Source organism: Xenopus tropicalis, chromosome 2 (assembly GCF_000004195.4).
Source record: "Xenopus tropicalis strain Nigerian chromosome 2, UCB_Xtro_10.0, whole genome shotgun sequence".
Lineage (NCBI taxonomy): Eukaryota > Metazoa > Chordata > Amphibia > Anura > Pipidae > Xenopus > Xenopus tropicalis.
The window spans coordinates 66,760,797-66,784,788 of record NC_030678.2 but is presented as its reverse complement, the minus strand read 5'-3'; the positions used below and the strand labels follow the sequence as shown (position 1 = coordinate 66,784,788).

General features: G+C 41.8%; 1 protein-coding gene across 2 annotated transcripts in view; it reads right to left on the bottom strand.

The window, feature by feature from the left end:
• pik3c2b (phosphatidylinositol-4-phosphate 3-kinase catalytic subunit type 2 beta) overlaps window positions 1-23,992 on the bottom strand; it is a 318,516-nt gene that overhangs the window by 161,368 nt on the left and 133,156 nt on the right. For both annotated transcript variants that reach the window (XM_031896848.1, XM_031896849.1), the window contains exons 6-7: window positions 19,756-19,863; window positions 18,576-18,668 (exon numbers count right to left, since the gene is read on the bottom strand). In XM_031896848.1, the coding sequence (XP_031752708.1) occupies window positions 18,576-18,668; window positions 19,756-19,863 (201 nt within the window). The remainder of the gene's footprint in view (window positions 1-18,575; window positions 18,669-19,755; window positions 19,864-23,992) is intronic.

Below are 23,992 nucleotides of genomic sequence, written 5' to 3'. Positions count from 1 at the left end.
GGCCACCCGGGTTCTGAAAAAACTCTTGAGCTTCTTCGATGCCTAGTTTGGTGGCCGACCATCCGCAAGGATGTCCGAGACTTTGTCGCAGCTTGTACAGTATGTGCCACCACTAAAGCCAGCCACTCTCGACCCTGCGGTCTTCTGCATCCATTGCCAATACCCTCTCGCCCATGGACGCATTTGGGTATGGACTTTATTGTGGAGCTGCCGCCCTCCTGTGGTAACACTGTCATTTGGGTAGTGATAGACCGCTTCAGCAAGATGGCACACTTCATACCCTTGAGGAAACTCCCCTCGGCTGTAGAACTGGCTCATCTCTTCATACAGCATTTCTTTCGTTTACATGGTTTCCCTGTGGAAATTGTCTCTGATAGAGGGTCCCAGTTTGTTTCCAGATTTTGGCGCTCCTTGTGCAAGTCTCTGGGAGTATCTCTTCAGTTCTCCTCGGCCTATCATCCTCAGACCAATGGGGCAGCAGAGCGTGTAAACCAAGCTCTTCTTGAACAGTTTCTGCGAAACCATGTTTCCCTTTGCCAAGACGACTGGTCGGATTTACTCCCGTGGGCAGAGTTCACTCACAACAATGCCAGTCACTCCTCCACTGGAAGATCTCCTTTCTTGTCGGTGTATGGTCAACATCCTTTGGCCTTCCCTCAAGATTTGCTTCTCTCCGAAGTTCCCGCTGCAGATGACCTGGCGGCTCACATGTCTGTTATCTGGGCTGCCACCAAGTCTAATTTGGAAAAAAGTTCCTTGGTACACAAGACCTTCGCTGATCGTCGGAGAAAGCCTTCCCCTCCATACAAGGTTGGTGAAAAAGTCTGGCTTTCTTCTCCATCTCTGAGGTGATCAATCCCGTAGCAGTCCGGCTACAAATTCCCCCAGAGATGCGGATTCCTAACGTGTTCCACGTCTCCCTGTTGAAACCAGTGGTGCTCAATCACTTCTCCTCTGCTCAGTCCCCTCCTTCTGCCGTCCTCGTGGATGGTCAGCAAGAGTACGAAGTTGAGAAGATTCTAGATTCTAGGCTCTCCAGGGGATCACTCCAATACCTCGTCCAATGGAAGGGATTCGGCCCTGAGGAATGCTCCTGGGAGAAAGACTCTGATGTACATGCTCCTCGTCTTGTGAAGGCATTCCATGATCAATTTCCTCAGAAGCCTCGGCCTAGTGGTCCAGTGGCCCCCCGTGGGGGGGGGGGTACTGTCATGGATCGGCGACGCTCCCTACCTGCTCCTGTGCGGTGGCGTCCTTCCTCCCGGCGCGGCGAATCCAAGATGGCGGCGCCCAGGGCTCCACGTGGGCGCAAGGACGCCGGCGCGATGACGTCACGCGCTATGGCGCCAAATTCAAACTTAAAAGGACGCCAGAGACCCAGGTTCAATGCCCGAGTATAGCTCAATTTACCTATTGTGTTCCTGGGTCTCTATTTGTCTCATCTGCCTTCCTGTTGCTGTTTATTTGCCTGTTCTTGACCTTGAACCTTGCTGCCTGCCTTAAGTGACCTTTGCCTGGACCTGACCTTGCTTTTGGATTACCCTGCATCTGTACTTCGCTCGGACTCACTGGAAGCGGCCTTCCTCCTTGATCCTGACTTCACCCTCCCCGTGGGTGCCGAAGGCCCCCGCTGACAATCAGGAGGAATTACTACCGAATCCCAAAGAAATTGTGTGAAAGGCTAATTTGCTTAATGTATCACCATGTGCTGTAATGTTAGATGCTCACCAGATGGCAATATTGAGTAGGCAAATAGAAATTTCTGATTCAACTTGTAGCCGTCTCCTCACATATAGGCACAAAATGGAAGAGAAAGCAGCAAATAGTGCAAATCATTTATTAAAAGTAACAGAATAAAAAGGATCTACTTACAAAGTGTAGATGATGTACAGGCTTTCAGAAAACTCGACGCGTTTCGCGTACTGGCGGTACGCTTTCTCAAGAGTATTTACAGTGTGGCCTCCTTAGGGCCCTTTTATACAGTACTACAGCATGGGGTGAGTGCCCATCCCCCTCGTAGTAGATGTGGCTGGTAATGATGACATCACCACTAGTGTGTGACGTAAGTATAGTGCCCCTGCTGGCCACAGTTAGGAAGGGATTTGTCCCTCCTCTAATAACTCAGGAAGGGCAGACTAGAAGAGTAGAGCGTTGCCTTAGCAACGCGTCACTGAACGAACTGAGGGCAGTCTCTTAGTGTATAGTAACCAAGAGCTATGCCTCCAAGGGGTAAGGAGAGTGCAGAAGTTCTCAATATAGCAAGCGCATGAGCGCTAGTAACAGAACAGAAATTGCGTTGCCATAGCAACGCGTCTGTGACCCCCAACAGATTATGGCAATGCTATAGTTGGAGAGCCCCTTGAAGGTGGAGATATCAGGTAGGGGCTAACAGTAATCACGGGAGTAAGTCCAAATGTGATAAAGACTGGAGAAGGGAACTGTAAACGCCTAGTGGAGGCGAAGACGCATTGCCGTAGCAATGCCTCTATGCTCGCATCGGACTGTGGCAATGAAAACTATAATAGGAAAGCCCCTCAAAAGTGGAGTAGTCGGGGGGGCTAACAATATACGGGAGTCAGAGTCTTTAACCACTCTACATGTTGTGAAAGCGACACGCGTTGTCATAACAACGCGTGTATAATGGGCAAGTTGTAAGTGCAGTGAAGCTGTACCTATAGTAACCCATGCATATCAAGATGCTAATAGGTGTGTTAAAACTAATGAGTATGTTAAAATGAAAGTTAAACGTTATTTAAACATTTTCTTAAAATTTAAAAAAAAAAATTTTTTTTAATTATTTCAATAAAAAATGATTTCAACAACAATTACTTCCATAAAAATCAAAATGCAGCCAAATCTAGATCCACATTAAGTCCTTCAGGATGTAGTGTATTCAGTTTGAAAATCCAATAGGTTTCACGCTGTCTAAGTCTAGTAAATCTGTCTCCCCCTCTTAATTTTGAAGAGATATGTTCGAGTCCCATAAAGAAAAACTTTCCCTGTTTAACCCTTTGCCTGCCAATGCACCGAGTGCCAGCGACGTACCTTGTACGTCTTCCTGCTTGTGGCCATGTGGATACTGATCGGCGGCTTCTTCCTCTTTCAAAAGCCGCCGATCGCTGCAGGATCCCCTAGGCAACGAGCGCTGGGGGCTGGAAGTGACGCTGTTGCGTCAGATGACCCCAAGAAGGACCCCAGAGCAGCGGCTACATCATAGACATGTGCCTGCTGCTGGGGTATTTAAACTCAGCCCCCCAGCGCCGCCCTCTGCCTCTCTGCTGGTCCTGGATGTTGCTGGAGCCCTCCTGCTGTGTGCTGCTGTTCTCCTGCGGTCCTTGGCTGTGAGATTTGCTGTGCCTGCCCTCGGGTAGTCCCTTTGCTTTTACATTACACACTTACTACTCACTTACTACACACTTACTACACATTTTTACATTTTAGTACTTTACATTACTTTTTTTTTGCAGATTTACACTAACTACACTTACTAACTTACATTTGCACTCACTACACTTACACACATACACTTATACACATACACTTACACACATACACTTACACTTACACACATCTATAAAAAAAAAAAAAAAAAAAATATTTTGCTTTACGTTTGTTTTTGTGTCTTTGTGTCATTGTTTTTGTCCAAAAAAACCTGTTTATTTGGTGTTGTGCCCTTTTATTCACTGTTTGTTATTTCATTTATTTGTTCACTGTTATTTGTTCATTGCCTTTTATTGTGATTTTGTTCATTGCCTTTTATTGTGATTTTATTGATTATTATTGATTATTCTTTTGTTATATACTTTTGCTTGTTACCATCATTTCTGATTATTAGTGATTTTATTGTTTGAGTTTTGCTTTGCTCTTATTACTTGTTTTTGGTTGTACTTTGCATTTTCAGTTTTATATTACTGTTCATTGCTGGTTGTTTTGATTTTCAGTTATTGTATTGAATCTTGAGGTTTGCATTGCTTTTTATAACTGGTTCTAACTTGTTTTTGCTTGTGCTTTGAATTTATAGTTTTTTATTCCTAATTATTACTGGTTCTCTTGTTATTGATTTGTGATATTTTGACCACTAGTTACTACTAATTGCATTTTATTTGATTGTAAGTGCTTTGGCTAGTCTGATAGGGTTTTTGTTCCAGAAAGTTCCAGAGAGTTCAGGGAGTTGAAGAGTTCAGGGGGTTGAGCTTATAGCATTTTTTTTTTTTCTTGGTCTGATTTGTTTATATTATCAGTTGGGTTTTTTTCTCCAGTCTCTGCCTTGCCTGTTGCAGTAGTTTTACAAGTATCCCATTTTATTGCTTTATTATATATTTTGCTTGTTACCACCATCTCATTGTTGTTTGAGTTTTGCTTTGACTTCTGACTAGTTTTACTTCTGACTAGTTCTTGCTTGTACTTCTAGTTTTATATTGCTTTTCATTACTAGTTCAATTGATTTTCAGTGATTTTATTTTGAATTTTGAGTTTTGCTTGGTTCTAATTACTGTTCATTGCTTGATTTTGCTCTAATTACTAGTTGTAACTTGTTCTTCTTTGTACTTTGGATTTTCAGTTTTATATTGCTGTTCATTGCTCTTGATTTTCAGTGGTTTTATTTTATCTTTATTTTGCATTGTTGTTATAACTGCCTCTAACTTGACCTCTAGTTCTTTGGCTAGTCTGATAGGGTTTTTGTTCCAGAAAGTTCCAGGGAGTTGGGAGAGTTCAGGGGGTTGAGCTTATTAGCAGTTTTTTTTCTTGGTCTGGTTTGTTTATATTATCAGTTGGGTTTTTTTTCTCCAGTCTCTGCCTTGCCTGTTGCAGTGGTTTTACAAGTAATCCTTTTGCTTGATTGTTAGTTCTTTGTCACTGATTGAGTTTTAGATTAGCCGGTACATATTTTGTTAGCAACATGGCAAGAAGGTTTTTTTCTGCTGAAGAGGCTGCTGCACTGTGCATGGCCTCTAGCTCAGAGGAGTTTAGTGACTCCGATTCTGAGTATGTGCCCCCTGCATCAGAGAGTGACTCTTCTACTGAGGAGTCATGGTGTAGCAGCAGCACTGTTAGTGCTCTTGAGGAGCCTATGGAGGTAGATGAGGATGTTGATGATTTGGAAAATCAGGAAGCGGGCGATAGGGCTGATGCTACAGCTGGAGGAGAGCCTGCGTGGAGGCCTCCTTGTAATTTTCCCCCTGAGATCCCCCCATTTACTGCAGTCCCTGGCGTCAAGGTGGACACCAGTAATTTTGAGCCCATAAATTTTTTCCAATTATTTATGACTGAGGCCATCCTACAGGATATGGTCCTCTATACCAATGTATATGCCGAGCAGTATCTTACCCAAAATCCCCTGCCTAGGTATGCTCGAGCTCATGCATGGCATCCCACCGATTTTAACGAAATGAAGAGGTTTGTGGGACTTACTTTAGCTATGGGTCTCATAAAAGCCAATTCTTTGGAGTCCTACTGGGATACCACTACAGTGTTGTCTATCCCTGTCTTTTCTGCCACAATGCCTAGAAACCGGTATCAGCTACTGCTCCGGTTTCTGCATTTCAATAGTAATGCTACAGCTGTACCCCCTGATCAGCCCGGCCATGACAGGCTGCATAAATTAAGGCCCCTTATAGACAGCCTGTCTGAGCGCTTCGCAGCGGTATACACTCCCTCAAAAAATATTTGTATTGATGAGTCCCTTCTTCTCTTCAAAGGGCGCCTAAAATTCCGTCAATACATCCCAAGCAAGCGTGCCCGCTATGGGATCAAATTTTATAAACTTTGCGACAGCAGCTCGGGGTACACTAGCTATTTCCTGATTTATGAAGGCAAGGACTCCAAATTAGATCCCCCTGGTTGTCCCCCTGACTTGACTGTCAGTGGAAAGATTGTATGGGAGCTTATTTCTCCACTTCTGGGCCGAGGTTTCCACTTATATGTGGATAACTTTTATTCTAGTATCCACTTGTTCACTGCCCTATATAGTTTAGATACCCCAGCCTGTGGCACCATAAATCGTAACCGAAAAGGATTGCCCAGGCCTTTGCTTGATAAAAAATTGAATCGTGGAGAGACTTATGCCCTTAGAAATAATGAGCTCCTTGCCATCAAATTTTTTGACAAAAAAAATGTTTTCATGCTGACCACAATCCACGATGAGTCAGTAATTACAGAACAGAGAGTTGGTAGGCCCCCCAAAAATAAGCCTCTCTGTAGCAAGGAGTACAGTAAGTACATGGGTGGTGTTGATAGAACTGACCAACTCCATCATTATTACAACGCCACCCGGAAAACAAGGGCCTGGTACAAGAAAGTTGGTATGTATTTGATTCAAATGGCCCTCCAAAATTCATATATTGTGTATAAGGCAGCAGTACCAGGTCCCAAATTGTCCTATTATAAATACCAGCTGCAGATACTCCCTGCCCTGTTGTTTGGTGGTGTAGAGGAGACAGTGCCTGAGATGCCCCCTAGTGACAATGTGGCCCGATTGATTGGGAAGCATTTTATAGATACGCTTCCACCCACACCTGGCAAACAGAGAGCCCAGAAAGCCTGCAAAGTGTGCCGCAAAAATGGTATAAGACGAGATACACGGTACTATTGCCCAAAGTGCCCTCGCTACCCCGGGTTATGTTTCAAACCATGTTTTGAAATATACCATACACGGCTGCACTACTGAAAGGTTTATAAATTGTGTATTGGTTTGGATTGGATTTATAGTAAGCATTGGTATCCCATTTTGTGCAAAATTTATATAGTATACTTTGATTTATGTATTCAGGGCAGTTGTGTTTTTTTTGCAATTTTCAGTACCCTAATATATTCCTTATTATGGATGGCACTGGGGGTATAGCCAATTGAGGTGTTAGGTAACGCACAGGGCGCCTACAAAGTTGTGGTGCGTGATGATTATGATGATTCATCTTGCCTGCTGATGATTTCATCTCCCCTGCTGATGCCACAAAGTTTTTACTAACACCTCATAAGCTGCCCTTGCTATCTGTTTTTTTGGACAATATTTCAGATTTTACTAGTTTATTGGGTCTCCCTGAAATCTTGTTTTTATTATGGGCTCCAGCTTTTTTGTAAAGTGATTTTTGCATGTTTAGGGGTTTTTTTTTGCAGTTGTGAAAGTAGTTATGGTTTGCTGATAGATGGGGACAGTTTGCATTTCAATACTAATCAACTATTATCTACTAATCAACTAATTCAATGCTAATTGTAGTCTTTCTCTTTATTATGGATTTTAGTACTGAGCTGAAGGCATAACTGACAACTTACTGAGGATATCTTTAATTTTGGGAAGCCTATATTTTCTTCTTAGTCACCTAGCACCACAATTTAGCAAAAAGCTAAATGCTTACATCAGGGGTCGTCAAATTTTTTAAGTGCTGTGTCCTTCCGCTCTCCGCTGGGTCTTTCCGCTCTCCGCTGCGTCCATCTGCTCTCCGCCTCGCATCATATTGGGGAACAGGTAAATTATCTTAGGGAGCCGTATCAAGCCCAAGGGCCATAGTTTGAGGATGTCTGGCTTACATGAACCGCAAGCGTGATCAGACTTGACATCACCTCTTTAGCTAATGCAAGCTTTATTGTTAGCATCTCAAATGCTCACAATTCAGTGAAGTACACATGAAACGAAAGGGCCGAAAGATGCTCAACTAAATAGATAAACGTAAGTAGAATTTATTTGGGGCTAAATTGGGCAGGGTGTTTTAGTCATTATTGCAATTTCAAGGAGAAATCTAACTTTGGATCTTTTTTTATCCTTTATTTTAGGCTAAACTGCAAAGTTCATCGGAGAACTGTGTCCACAATTCTATATGTAGGGAAGCAAGGATGGTTTTCCTGAATAGCTGCAGGTAAGCACTATCAAGGAATTTGGGGGTATTTTCCAGGTAAGGGGGGGTGTTAAGCAGTACCGCCGCTCCCTATATGCAGAGTACGCACTCTGCGTAGGGCACCAACTCCCAGGGGGGCACCCAGACAGTACCGCCGCTCCCTACGCAGAGTGCGCACTCTGCGCAACAACATACCAAGTCTTCGCCAGCGCCAGTCAGCCAGTCAGCGCCAGCGGCTCCTTCTCTCTTATGCTGCGGCAACAGGCCCTTTTATAAGGTTGCGCCCGTGCGTATGACGTCACACATCAGCGACGAGGCGCAACCTTATAGAAGTGCCTGTTGCCGCGGCATAAGAGAGAAGGAGGCGCCGACGATCACTGGTCTGTTGGGGGTACTTTCTGTGGGGGCACTGTGCGGGCTGGCTACTGTCTATGGGGGGTACTGTGTATGAGGCAATTGGGGGTACTGTTTTTGGGGGCACTGTTTATGGGGGCAATTGGGGGTACTTTGTATGGGGGCACTGTGTGTGGGGGCTACTGTCTATGGGGGGTACTGTGTATGAGGCAATTGGGGCACTTTGTGTGGGGGCTACTGTCTATGGGGGCAATTGGGGGTACTTTCTATGGGGGCAATTGGGGGAACTGTGTATGGGGGCTACTGTCTATGGGGGGTACTGTGTATGAGGCAATTGGGGGCACTTTGTGTGGGGGCTACTGTCTATGGAGGGTACTGTTTATGGGGGCAATTGGGGGTACTTTCTATGGGGGCACTGTGTGTGGGGTCTACTGTCTATGGGGGGTACTGTGTATGAGGCAATTGGGGGCACTTTGTGTGGGTGCTACTGTCTATGGGGGGTACTGTTTATGGGGGCAATTGGTTCTATTTTGGCCCCTATAGTAGGTTTTTTTTTTCCTCGGTAATATTTGGGGGAGGGGGCACCAAAGTAAATTTCACCCATTTGGCCAGCAGCGGCCCTGGTGTTAAGACTCAAAATCTAGCAGATATGCACTTATAGCATAGCCACCAGATTTAGCTATTGCCCTAGTTTTAGGGTGTTTGGTGGGTGTGTCTTTTGATACTCACATATGTGGGGTATCGCTTGATTCAGAAGAAGCTGAAGATTGATATTGAGAAGGTTTTTTGTAGTTGTCACGGCAATTTTAGGGAGAATTTTGACTTTGGATCTTTTTTTTTCTTCATTTCAAACCGCAGATTTCTACAAAGAACTGCGTCCACAGTTTTCCATGTAGGGGAACAAGGATGGTACCGCTGAATATCTACAGGTGTGCACTTTCAAGAAATATTTGGTTTGTGGGGGCTATTTCACAGGTAGGGGGTGTTTTGACTAAAAAACTGCAAGGAGTGCACTTAGAGAGTAGCCCCAAACTTTCCAGCTGAAATTGCTCGTATGTATTGCCCCTGTTTTGGGGTGTTTGGTGGCCCCGTCTTTAGGTGCACACTTGCATGTGGGGTATCGTTTTGTTCGGGAGAATTTGCAGATTGATATTGAGCAGGTTTTTTGTAGTTGTCATGGCAATTTTGGGGAGAAATTTAACTTTGGATCTTTTTTTTTCTTCATTTCAGGCCAAACCGCGAACTTCTACGAAGAACTGCGTCCACAGTTTTTCATGTAGGGGAACAAGCATGGCACCGTTGAATAGCTGCAGGTGTGCACTTTCAAGAAATATATGGTTTGTGGGGGCTATTTTACAGGTAGGGGGTGTTTTGACTAAAAAACTGCAAGGAGTGCACTTAGAGAGTAGCCCCAAACTTTCCAGCTGAAATTGCTCGTATGTATTGCCCCTGTTTTGGGGTGTTTGGTGGCCCCGTCTTTAGGTGCACACTTGCATGTGGGGTATCGTTTTGTTCGGGAGAATTTGCAGATTGATATTGAGCAGGTTTTTTGTAGTTGTCATGGCAATTTTGGGGAGAAATTTAACTTTGGATCTTTTTTTTTCTTCATTTCAGACCAAACTGCGAACTTCTACGAAGAACTGCGTCTTTCATGTAGGAGAACAAGCATGGCACCGTTGAATAGCTGCAGGTGTGCACTTTCAAGAAATATATGGTTTGTGGGGGCTATTTCACAGGTAGGGGGTGTTTTGACTAAAAAACTGCAAGGAGTGCACTTAGAGAGTAGCCCCAAACTTTCCAGCTGAAATTGCTCGTATGTATTGCCCCTGTTTTGGGGTGTTTGGTGGCCCCGTCTTTAGGTGCACACTTGCATGTGGGGTATCGTTTTGTTTGGGAGAATTTGCAGATTGATATTGAGCAGGTTTTTTGTAGTTGTCATGGCAATTTTGGGGAGAAATTTAACTTTGGATCTTTTTTTTTCTTCATTTCAGGCCAAACTGCGAACTTCTACGAAGAACTGCGTCCACAGTTTTTCATGTAGGGGAACAAGCATGGCACCGTTGAATAGCTGCAGGTGTGCACTTTCAAGAAATATATGGTTTGTGGGGGCTATTTTACAGGTAGGGGGTGTTTTGACTAAAAAACTGCAAGGAGTGCACTTAGAGAGTAGCCCCAAACTTTCCAGCTGAAATTGCTCGTATGTATTGCCCCTGCTTTGGGGTGTTTGGTGGCCCTGTCTTTAGGTGCACACTTGCATGTGGGGTATCGTTTTGTTCGGGAGAATTTGCAGATTGATATTGAGCAGGTTTTTTGTAGTTGTCATGGCAATTTTGGGGAGAAATTTAACTTAGGATCTTTTTTTTTCTTCATTTCAGGCCAAACTGCGAACTTCTACGAAGAACTGCGTCCACAGTTTTTCATGTAGGGGAACAAGCATGGCACCGTTGAATAGCTGCAGGTGTGCACTTTCAAGAAATATATGGTTTGTGGGGGCTATTTTACAGGTAGGGGGTGTTTTGACTAAAAAACTGCAAGGAGTGCACTTAGAGAGTAGACCCAAACTTTCCAGCTGAAATTGCTATATGTATTGCCCCTGTTTTGGGGTGTTTGGTGGCCCCATCTTTAGGTGCACACTTGCATGTGGGGTATTGTTTTACTTGTGAGAACTTGTTCTTTCATATTTAACTTCATTTGAAAATTTTTATTAGAGATTTTTTTCTCAAATTCACTTTTGTCTTGTGACTTTGATGGCATTTCATAAAATAAAAAAAATCCAAAAAAGTATTGTTGAATTTCGTAGTGATCTTTATGACGCCAACTGCATTTAGAGCAAAAAACTACCCCAGACCCAAAAACCTAGAGGTGTGTAGTTTCTAAAAATACGTAACTTATGGAGGTCTTTCACTTCTATCATTAGATATACCATGTTAACCTAGAGATGCGCTTATCGGTTTTGTTTCAATGTAAAATTGTAGAAAATGTTGTTTTATTATTGGGGTGTTTTCTGGGCAAGAAAAGTGGGATACCAATACATATTTGGTATTGGTGGATTCAGCAGAATCGGGGCTTTTACGAATAATAAAATTTTTGTCAGTAAATGTAATTTTTCTTGAAAAAAAAACACAAAATAAAAACATATTTTTCTTTATTTATTTTTTTTTTACATATTTCACTCAAAATTTTTGTTACATCTCTTGAAAAATTGATTTTTTTTTTTAGAGTGTTAAAGTCCAATTCGCTCCGGAAAAAACGATATATAATTTGCCTTATTTCATGTAGGCTTTCTTGTCAAAAAACTTAAGCAAATGTAATGAGTGCAAAATGTCTCAAAATTGCTTGGCAGTAGATGTTCGCTTTTAGGGCAAATTGGCTGGCAGTGAAAGGGTTAAAGTGTCTGGATACTCCATGGTTCATCCTCCCTGCTTTAATGTTGCGAATGTGCTCATTAACCCTAACCCCCACCGATCTTATGGTTCGCCCCACATAAAATTTATTACAGGGACAAATGAGTATGTAAACCACATATATAGTGCGACAATTACAACAACAACAACAACAACAACAAACATTTGTAAAGCGCTTTTCTCCCGTGGGACCCAAAGCGCATAATTAATGAAGGTCTTTGGGGGTGGAATATCCCTCACAATGTGTTTCCTAGGCATGACATAGGAACAAGATGCACAGAGTTTCTTACCGCATTTATAAGTGCCCTTAAGGCCAAATGCATTTTGTTTGGTGTGTGGATGATCTCGGCCCCAGACCTTAGAAGGTGCTATTATGTTACTGATGGTTCTGGATTTGCGGAAGCATACCTTAGGGCAGTGCTGTCCAACTTCTGTTGTACCGAGGGCCGAAATTTTTCCGACCTATGTGGTGGAGGGCCGATAATGGAAGCCAGTTTTGACCACTCCCCTTTTTGAAACTGCACCCACTTGAAACCACACCCATGTTATCACATGACCATACCCATATTAATGGTTGTAGTACAGCAAAAACCTGCCATACTCTGCCTGCCCTACCCTGCCTGTGTGTGCCATACTCTGCCTTCCCTACCCTGCCTGTGTGTGCCATACTCTGCCTTCCCTACCCTGCCTGTGTGTGCCATACTCTGCCTTCCCTACCCTGCCTGTGTGCCATACTTGGCTGGTTTGTGCCATACTTGGCCTGTGTGTGCCATACTCTGCCTGCCCTACCCTGCCTGTGTGTGCCATACTCTGCCTTCCCTACCCTGCCTGCATGTGCCATACTTTCACTGTGTTTGCCATTCTTGACTGGTTTGTGCCATACTTGGCCTGTGTGTGCCATAATCTGCCTGTGTGTGCCATACTCTGCCTTCCCTACCCTGCCTGTGTGTGCCATACTCTGCTTGCCCTATGATGCCTGTGTGTATGGCACACACAGGCAGCCTACAGTGACACAATGCTGGCACTGCTCCAACAGTCTGCACAATAACTATATATTAAAAAACTTTTTCATTGCAGTACCACCTCAGTATATGTTCTTTTTGTAGTGTGCAGGGTGTATTTGTGGGTTTCTACTGCTCCTGAGGTGTGAACAGGGGAACAATATGGGTGATTACAGACTGAGCCTGAGGTGTGAACACTGCAGGGGTTGAACAATGCAGAGATTAAAAGGTGTGAAAAACACAGGGGGTTTACAGCCTGAATCTGAGGTGAGAACCATGCAGGGGGGGCAGTTAATCACAGTACTGATACCATTTAAAGCTTACACAAGAGTAAGCCATCAAAGCAGCCAGACAGGTGGGGGGCCACACAGAGGCCGCCAGTTGGACAGCACTGCCTTAGGGGTTTGTTTACACAAATTGCCCAGTAAAGGGTCTGCTGACACAATGTTCCAGTGTCTATGGATAATCCTGCGGATGTGATGTGCAGAGTTGTTAAACTTAGTGTAGAAATTAAAATTAAAGTCATGGGGAGAGGACACATCCTTATGTTTCTTGACTAACAAGTAGAGCTGGGCGGTATGACCAAAAATTTATATTATAACGGTATTTGACGGTATTATTAGAAAGTCGTAAGGTAAATCAGGCAGGCTTAGTTTCCCAGGCAAGGCCGCAGACAACATAGCACAGGAGGAGGCGTTTGATAGCTTTAAATACCCCCCCACGCATGCGCAGAACTGGCGCCGTCAGCGCGTCACAGACGTGCGCGCTTTTGACATGTACGTGCGCTTTGACGCACGCGCACCTGGACGCGCGTGCGCGACGTCCCGCGGACAATGGGACGCGCGCTCGCACGCAAGGAGGTGTGCGAGACCGGGCCACACGGGTGAGTACCCTGACACCCCGGTATTGCGGTATCTGAAAAATGAATATAGTTTTAAAAAAAAACACCGGTATTCGGTATTAAACGGTATATCGCCTAGCCCTACTAACAAGGTCTCTATCTTTATTAATAGCTGTTATAGCTCTGCCTCGTTTAACCAGGAGGGTTTGTATCCCTTTTCCAAGAATCTCTCTTTTAGAACACCACATTCCTTAAAGAAATCACCTGGCCTCGAACAATTTCTCTTTGCTCTTAAAGGGATACTGACAGTAAAATAAAACATTTGATTATATCATTCTACCTCCAAAATGACCTATTACACATGTTGACCATTTTCTATGGGAAGCGCTTGTTTTCTTAATAAACGCTTCTTAAGATCCAGGACCCGACTGTCAGCCAAGCACGACTGTCTCTGTTAAGCCTGTCAGTCAAAGCAGGAGCAAGGCTGACGTCAGTCTCACAAAGATCCTCCTCCTTTCCTTTCCCCTTACTTTGAGAAGCGTCATCAATCATGTGACCCTTCCGTGATTTTGGTGTCTTCTCTCGAGACTGGAGACTGCCGAGTGCTGACTGCCTGTGAGTTATCTTATTCTAGCGTCCTGATTGTGTGCTGCTGTGCTGCTGTGCTGCTCTGTCTCTCTCCCTCCCTCCCTCCCGCAGTCAAACAGGCTTAGGAATAGCCTAGAAGCATCGGCGCGCTTGTTGCTAAGCGCCGGCGTGCGCGATGACGTCACTGATGACGTCATCGCGCACTGAAGCTAGAGAGGGCAACGCTGGACTCATCGCCGATTGGTTAAAAGGTGAGCGGTTTTTTTGATTGCAGGGGCGGCGTTCCAGCAAGCAGGAAGGGAAGAAAGAAGATGGCGGCGTCGCGGGACTCACATTCAGAAGGTGCCGACGGAGGAGCAGCTGGACCGTGGGAATTTTTTTTACAGCGTTTCAGAAGCTATCATGTAAGTATATAACATGGCCAGAAAAAAAAATTTTTTTTACACCATGTCAGAATCGCTTTAATTATTGTCCTTTGGGGATATTTTTTATGCATTGTTTGTGATGACTGCTGGTGGCATGGAGTAACCCATTCCGATCGGTGGGTTTACGGTATAATTTGGTTTCTATCCTATCGTTGGCAATGAACAGCGTGAGATCTAAAAAATCTACTGTAGTAGTGTCAATGTTGGCAGTAAAGGTTAGATTAAAGGTATTGGTGTTGATATGTTTCATGAATAAATCAGCAAGTTCCTTAGGGCCATCCCAGATAAAAAGTAGGTCATCAATGTAGCGTGTATAAAGGATGATATGTTGATTAAACTTAGATGAACCCCAGATATAACTATCCTCCCAGAAAGACATGTATAAATTGGCATATGAGGGTGCAAATTTACCCATTGCGGTACCTTGTTTTTGCAAGTAGAATGTTTTTGCAAGTTCATTGCAAAAACTCAGTTCGTTCAGTGACGCGTTGCTAAGGCAACGCTCTACTCTTCTAGTCTGCCCTTCCTGAGTTATTAGAGGAGGGACAAATCCCTTGCACTTCCTAACTGTGGCCAGCAGGGGCACTATACTTACGTCACACACTAGTGGTGATGTCATCATTACCAGCCACATCTACTACGAGGGGGATGGGCACTCACCCCATGCTGTAGTACTGTATAAAAGGGCCCTAAGGAGGCCACACTGTAAATACTCTTGAGAAAGCGTACCGCCAGTACGCGAAACGCGTCGAGTTTTCTGAAAGCCTGTACATCATCTACACTTTGTAAGTAGATCCTTTTTATTCTGTTACTTTTAATAAATGATTTGCACTTTTTGCTGCTTTCTCTTCCATTTTATGCCTATATGTGAGGAGACGGCTACAAGTTGAATCAGAAATTTTTATTTGCCTACTCAATATTGCCATCTGGTGAGCATCTAACATTACAGCACGTGGTGATACATTAAGCAAATTAGCCTTTCACACACTTTCTTTGGGATTCAGTAGTAATTCCTACTGATCCCTGATTTGCATTACAATATTGCACTATTATTTGTTCTTTGTTCTTTATTTTCCACATGCGCTCCTGCCATAATTCTTTGTATGCGTTTGGGACCCAGTCAAAGGGGTGACTTGAGGAGGAGCAGCAGGGTCACACAGAGTTTTCGTCACTTTATTCACTGATTCTTTTTCATTGAATATAATTAACCACAAAGCGCTGAGGACACGGTATTGCATTTACCACACTAGCTCTTAGTACAAGTTGATCCAGGGACTGATCCAATTGACATCTTGGAGTCAGGAAGGAATTTTTTCCCATTATGGTGATGGACGTATGTCTTTTTTCAACCTAACTTATTATGTTACTATAATCATGGGGTCACCCTGAGTGAAATAACATTTGTTGGATGACCCAAAGTGGGAGGGGCCAACAACAGCCAATCAAATTTCACCCATTGACTTTAATGGGGAAATTGAAACTGCTGCCATTGAAACAGCTTTGAGGCTACACTCCCCAAACTTAAATCACATAGTCATGGGGTCAGCCTGAATAAACACATGATGATTGTTGAATGTCCAAAAGTGTGTGGAGCTGTGAACAGCCAATCAGATTTTACCAATTGACTTGGCGGAAATTCAACCTACTGCCATTCTCACAGTAATAACGCTGGGGCCCCCAAACTTTGCAGAGTACTGTGGTTCAAGGTTAGACAAAGTGGGCGGAGTCACAAACAGCCAATCAGAGTTTACCTATTGACTTTCAATGGGGAAATTCAACCTGCTGTCATTCTCACAGTATTAACACCAGGGTCCCCAAACTTTTCACAGTTGGTCACTAGGGGACTGCAGTCTGGAGCAATCAACAACCTATCAGATTTGACCTATTGAATTTTATTGGTTTGATGCCAGGATTCCCAAACTTTACACAGTCAGTCACTGGGTGACTGACGTAAGGTTAGAAAAAGTGGGAGGGGCTGCCAAAAGCCAATCACATTTCTTTGATTGTTTTCAGTGGGGAAATTTTAACTGCTGCCATTCTGACCTGTTTAATGTCAGGGTCCCCAAAGTTTGCCCAGTTTGTCATTGGGTGACTACATTCCAAGTTTAGAAAAGTGGGCCATTCTCACAGTATTAACACCAGGGTGCCTGCATTTTTAGGGTTTAAAAAGTGGGTGGAGCCACCAACAGCCAATCAGACTTCGCCTATTGAATTTTTTTGGTTGAGATTTAAAATGCTGCCTGTCTCACACCATTTATATCAGGGTTCCCAAACTTTGCAGTCAGTCACTGGCTGACCATGTATTCAGGGTTAGAAAAAGTGGGAGTAGCCATCAACGGCCAATCCATTTCCACCCATTAAATTTCATTGGTTTATATTTAAACTGATGCCATTATTTAAGTATTAATTCCAGGGTTGTTAAACTTTGCAAGTTGGTCACTCGGCGGAGCCACCAACAGCCAATCAAATTTTACTTATTGACTTTCAATAGGGAAATTCAACCTGCTGCCATTCTCACAGTATTAACACCAAACAAAGTGGGCAGAGCCACCAACAGCCAATCACATTTCACCTATTTACTTTCAATGGTGAAGTGTAAAATGGTACCCAAAGTTGGTCACTGGGGGACTGCAGTTCAAAAACAGGAAAAGTGGGATAAGCCAATCAGATTTCATCCATTGAATTGTATTGGTTCAAATTTAAAATGCTGTCATTCTCACACTGTTTATGCCAAGGTGCCCAGCCCACTGTTTGTCACTGAGTGTCTGACTCAAGGTTATAAAAAGTGGGCACACCCACTAACCACCAGTCACAATTTACTTATTGACTTTTATTGCTTTCAATTTAAACTGCTGCTGTTCTTTAACTATTAATCCTAGGGTCCCTAAACTTTGCAGAGTTAGTCACTGGGTAACTGCAGTTCCAGGTTAGAAAAAGTGAGCCACCAACCGCCAACCAGATGTCACTTGTTGACTTTCAGTGGGGAAATTAAAATTGCTGCCATTCAGAGACTATTAAAACCAGGGTCCCGAAACTTTGCACAGTGGTTTATATAATATATAACTGTGGTCCAAGGTTAGAAAAAGTGGGCCGAGTCAACAACAGATCAGATTTCAGTGACTTCATGTTTTTCAAACCAACATGAAGTTTGTTCTCAAACTTCCCTTTCTAGTTATTACATGATTTTTTTTTGTCTATTCAAGGCTTTATTTGGGTAATATAATCATAGAAAGATACATTTTGCAGAGTAATTGTTCATCTTATACATGTACTCTCTATTAATACCTTAAACCTTAGTTTTACTTAATATGATGTAAAAATAACAGTTTTTATACATATCAACAATAACTTATAGATTCGGTAGGTGTGTGTTAGCCCTTTAGTTTGATCTTCTTGTGCTGTCTTTGTTTACATGATTTTACTATCAGTCATATGACATACATTTTACCAATTTTACTGATGACCTCACTGAAAATTGATTTTTAGATATTTAGCAATGAGGCTAGTATACTCCATCAATACGCCTATTCAGTTGAAATCAGGTTAATAATATAGGTTGGAAAAAAAAAAAAAAAACTATTTAGTTGATCACTTGGAAAATGACTACTAAGTAATGGAGTGAATTCTGGCTAGGGGTGTGTGACCTAATAACCTTACCATTGAATGCAATTGTTCACTTCAAAAAAAATTTAAAACAGAGATGAAGAAGGCCATGGTATTGTTCCTTAAAAAGAGGCTGATAAGAGTGCAGATTTATTTCTGGTAATGAAGTCTGATTCGAGGGCAACCATATCCCTGTATAAATTTTAAACAGCTTGTTGTTTGCAAACATATCAATAGGGCAATGTTATCTTGGGCAATGAAGTATAATTGGCTGACACCCCCAAAAGAGTTTAATGCAGTTCATTATTTGGAAATAAGTTGAAAAGTCAAGCAGAGAATACTATGAAATATGTCTATGTAATTGGTAATCTAAAACTGATTTATAATATCTCGAGTGATTTCTGGCATTAACGCATGGCTTTTGGCTAACATACCCAAATATACTTCTGCAAAGTTTTGCTAATTATAGTCATTTAGTTTACAATGTTTTAATGTTACATATACATAGGAAGAAAGCCAAAAAGTGTTACCTTAAATATTATTTGGATATTTCCCCCCAAAGTATCCACATTTTGAAATGTGAGTTTCAGTGGCACTGCATTTGAATTAAAATGGGAACATTCCTGTGGTGCACAGAAAAAAATGATTTTTAAATACGTAAAAAACTGTGTAATTTAACTCATTAGCATGCAATCCATTTACACCTATGATTTGAAATTACAAATAATACATTTACTAAAAGCACAATTTAAGTCAGAAAAATCACATAAGTTATGCCCTAAAAATGTCCACTTACATTTACAATAATGTGCATAACAATCTAATGCAGGACTGTAATTAAAGGGGACCTGTCATCCAAACATAAAATCTGTGTAATAAAATATCTTTAACATTAAACCCAAATTCCTTTTTTTTATTAATACATCCATACCTGTTTTAAAGTAATTTAGAAATCCCAGCTGTCAATCATATATCGCCTGCCCAGCCTCTATGACTTTTCCCCCTCTCTTTTCACAATCTAATTGCATAAGGTCTCCCATTCAGGCACATAAACAAGATTTGCGTGATGTAGATCTTGCCTTAATAACAGTGTCCACAAAATTACTGATGGACTCAGTCTAATACAATTAATTTGAAGAAATTAGCAGAATCAAATATTATAATTTTGGACATCTAATAATTTGCAATTTATATTGATGTTGGCATGTGAACTTTATAATCTTTTCATACACTCATCAAGGACTATTTAAAGATGGCATAACACCATTGGTCACAATGCTTTATTTACATTTTGGACCAGAGTACTAGACTATAATGTAGTGGTACATATTTGCAGTTATAATTAAAGGAGGTGGCCATTAATAAGTACCTCACTCCCATTAAGAGATTGTGCCATTATCAGGCTCAACACTCAATATCTGATCCCAGACAAACAAATTTAGAAAAAAACAAAACAAAAAAAACAAAACACACACACACAATAGCGTTGTTAAGCAGTGTGGAGAGGGCAGTGTGCAGTGTGGTGGATAAATCCTGAGCATAGTTTGGGTCTTTGCAGAACAACTATAAAAGTATCTAATATTAAGTGCTGACCTCCATGAACAACTAAATTGGGAGTAATGGACCTGGTCCTTTAATGGCCTGTCTATTTTCAAGTTATATGATTTTTGTGATTTCAATATGTGATTATCTGTAGAAAACATAGCATACCTCTGGCACTATCCCTTTAACAAGAAGGCTGGGGTTCAGTGGTAGCCGACAGGAACCATTCACATTAAAAAACCGTTTGACTTCCTCCAGTCCTTCCCTTAGTATTGCCTGTTAACATAAAGAACCATCTTTTTATGGTAAATATGCTTTGGTAAAAGTCTCATAACAATATGTACAGGAGGAGCTGTTTTTGTACAGCATTTTTCTTTTTAAACATGTCCTAGCAATTAAATTCAACATCTCCTAAATAAAATGAAATCATTAGACTAGCTCAATCTGTAAAAATTGTGATGCACTTCAGCTTGGGATCTGGAGATGCCACATATTTTTGGTGCCCTCTACAGATACCTTAATGTAAAAGTGCATTACAATTTTTACAGACTGCTTTTTTTGTTTTGTTGCAAATATCCCTAATAATAAGATTGATAAATACAACCGCATGCTTTAAGAAAGTAGTGTTTCTGAAGAATTAAGACTAAGTAAAAATGCCTATGTCAAACTACAAACTATGTCAAGCATACAAACTATGCTCTATCTCATATCTCTTACATGATCTTGGGATCATTTTATGAGCCATGCAAATCACTAATCTTAAATCTTTGCTAAACGTAACTTCTCAAATCTCTGAAAATCTTAAAGCCTCTATTTTATAGTATTTCTCCCACATGCTCTTTGATTACAATGACAAAACATCATTACTATGAATTATAAAACTGTTCAGAATACTTACAGTAATTGGCCCCTCCTCCATACCCTCGTTAGACATGTCCCTTCCCCAAGGAATACCAATAAAAGACCCAACAGCCTTACCACATTGTCTAAAAGGGTGGGCTTACTGAAAGTGGCCAGGAAAGGAAATCTACGGTAAATGTGATAATTTTCCCTTTTCCTGGCCTCATCATGTCAATAATACTATGGATATACCAAAAAAATGAAAGGAGAAAAAAAAAAAAAAACACAAGAAGGAGCGAGCAAAATTAGGCTGAGAAGCCTGTCTAACATTCAAACAATGGTGCATCTTCTTCTGCTGCCCAGGAGGTAGCTACAGCCCTTGTAGAGTGAGCTTTAAGCCCCCATTGGAACTCTCTTGCCCTGTAGGCTGTAAGCTTTTTGGATAAGAAATACAATTTATCTGCCAATCGCAGATTTAGCTGGGCTTCACTTTTTAGGGGACCTGCTGAAATCACAAAAAGTCTTTTAGTCTTTCTCAAAAGATGAGGTAATGATAAATAGCATTTTGAGCTTGGTAAAGAAGCTGGAATATTCTGAAATGACTGGAATCACAGTCTCATGAGCAAGGTGAAAAGTTACTTTGAAAAGGAAGAAATTGATTGTTTTAATAATTACTGTAACCGTCCAAAAAGAAATGTTCTGAACTTCCATAGAGAAATCATGCAGCAAGCTAACCCTTGCTGCTGAAACAATGTTTAGGTAACCAACCAAAATGGGTTTTTACACAGGGATATCAGCACTGAAAGAAGGACAAACCTTTAAAATGTAAAAGAAATGTATAAAATCCAGATCTTCTGCCTTTTATCTCTGTCATAGCTGCTACTTGAACTTTCAGATGTGATAGAGGTAGAACGTTTCTTAGTTTTCAGCAGAGTAGCTACCACCAGTTTCAGGTTCAGGTTCAAGCTCAGTTTCCAGGCCATTAAAGAAAGGAGTTGTGCTCCAGATACACAAGATAACTATTACGTTATCTCCTACCCCTCATCTCTGAGCTGCTCAACCAATTGAAGGGGGCTAGGGTTTTAACTAAACTACAACTTGATCTGGATATGAGAAGGGAATGTGTGGAAGACTCCCATTAACACCAGAGACAGGCATATGAGTATCTGGTATTGCCCTTTGGGCTCTGCAACACTCCTGCTGTCTTTGTCAGCTACATCTTCAGCATCCTTTGGGGACAATCCATGGGTCATCTATTTAGACATTTTCTAATCTAATCTATTCCAAGGACATAGTACAGCCATAGAGCTCAGGTGCAAGAAGTGCCCTTTCGATTTAGGAAAAAAATCTAAACAGGAACAATGCTTTTTCAAAGTCCCCAAGATTCCCTTCCTTGGCTTATCTCTCAGAAAGGGTTTTAGGATATACCCTGCCAAATCCAGGATTGGCCCCTTCGAGCCAGGTGTAAAAAAGACCATGGATTTGTTAAATCATCTTGTATAGTGCAGAAAGATTCAGGACTTTATCAGTTCTTGTTCTGACTGTACCTCTTCTAAGCCTAGTCACTCTCTTCTGTTTGGTTTACAGCAGCCTGTTCTTGTCCCCTGTTGTCCATGGACTCTCTTAGCCATTGATTTTTTTATCGAATTACCACCTTCCAAAACCAACACAGTTATATGGGTGGATTTTCTCACTACACAAACTACTATCTGTTGTGGACCTTCCTCAACATTCATAAAATTTTTCTCCTCCATGTATGTGCGAGCAGAAATTGTGTTTGATAGAGATTCCCAATTGATCTTCAAATTCTGGCGTTTCTTGTGCAAATCCCTCAGCAGTTTCACCAATTTTCCTCTGCTTATCACCCTCAGTTAAAAGGAGTTGATGAATAAGTAAACCAAGCTCTTCAGCGATTTTCAAGATGTTACATGTTTCTTTGCCAGGATGACTGTTCTGATCTCTCCCGTGGCTGCAGTTCACTCATAACAATTCCTCTCATGCCTCTACTGGGAGATAACCTTTTCTGTGTGTCTATGGTTAACATCCCTAAGCTTTTCACCAGGACTTCCTCCTTTTGTGATGTTCCAGAAGCCAGTGTGCCAGCTTACTTGTATGACTCAAATTCATGTTTTTGTAATTACCAACCTCAACGCCAATATTTATCAAACCATAAAGGTTTTGCTTTGCAAAGTTTTTCCTTGCTTGCAAGGGGAATACACTGATTTAAAAACACAGAATTTTTATATTTAATTTTGAAATTTCACATGGGGTTAGCAATATTCTTTATTTTCCAGGGTGCCCATGTATCCACATTTATCCATGTGACTTGTGCTTTGATAAAATTCAGTCACACTTCACTGTTGAGCAACCCACCTTCCAGCAGAACAATGGGGAATTGGCAAGATAGCAGCTTCCAGTAGATATCAGAATAACACTCAACAGTAAGAAATGCAAGTCCGGCTTGTGACCCCTCGAGTTACATGGGAGTAAAGTACACCATAAAAATCATGACAGAATCCCTTTACTGTATTGCAGGGATGTGCTTATACTGGCAAAGTTTTATTAGTATTATTTTAGTTACTCCCTTATACAGTTTTCTGTAACATAATCTCAAAAGGTGACCATGTTATGATCACTATTCCTTAAATGCTCAACCACACAAATTTTCAAACCTGCTACCTTTTTCTCACATGGCCATCCCATTACCACAGTCAATGCCTGGATAACTGAAGTTTTACTATAGTTATAATTATTATAACTATAATAGCAATTTGACCTTGCTGTAATGCCATCTCAATTCACAATAGTAGCTAGGCTTCATTCTCCTTACTTATATGGGCTGGATTGTAGCATACAACAATAATAATTTTTCCTCCCCAGTTACATAGTTACATAGTTACATAGTTACATAGGGTTGAAAAAAGACCATTGTCCATCAAGTTCAACCCATCCGAGTAAACCCAGCACACAACCTATACTAACCAATCTATACACTCACATACATAAACTATATATATACAACCAGTAATACTAACTGTAGATATTAGTATCACAATAGCCTTGGATATTCTGCTTGTTCAAAAACTCATCCAGGCCCCTCTTAAAGGCATTAACAGAGTCTGCCATTACCACATCACTAGGAAGGGCATTCCACAGCCTCACTGCTCTCACCGTGAAAAACCACCTACGCTGCTTCAAATGGAAGCTCTGTTCCTCTAATCTATAGGGGTGACCTCTGGTGCGCTGATTGTTTTTATGGGAAAAAAGAACATCCCCCAACTGCCTATAATCCCCTCTAATGTACTTGTACAGAGTAATCATGTCCCCTCGCAAGCGCCTCTTTTCCAGAGAAAACAACCCCAACCTCGACAGTCTAACCTCATAGCTTAAATCTTCCATCCCCTTTACCAGTTTAGTTGCACGTCTCTGCACTCTCTCCAGCTCATTAATATCTTTCTTAAGGACTGGAGCCCAAAACTGCACCGCATACTCAAGGTGAGGCCTTACCAGGGACCTATAAAGCGGCAAAAATATGTCCTCATCCCTTGAGTCAATGCCCTTTTTT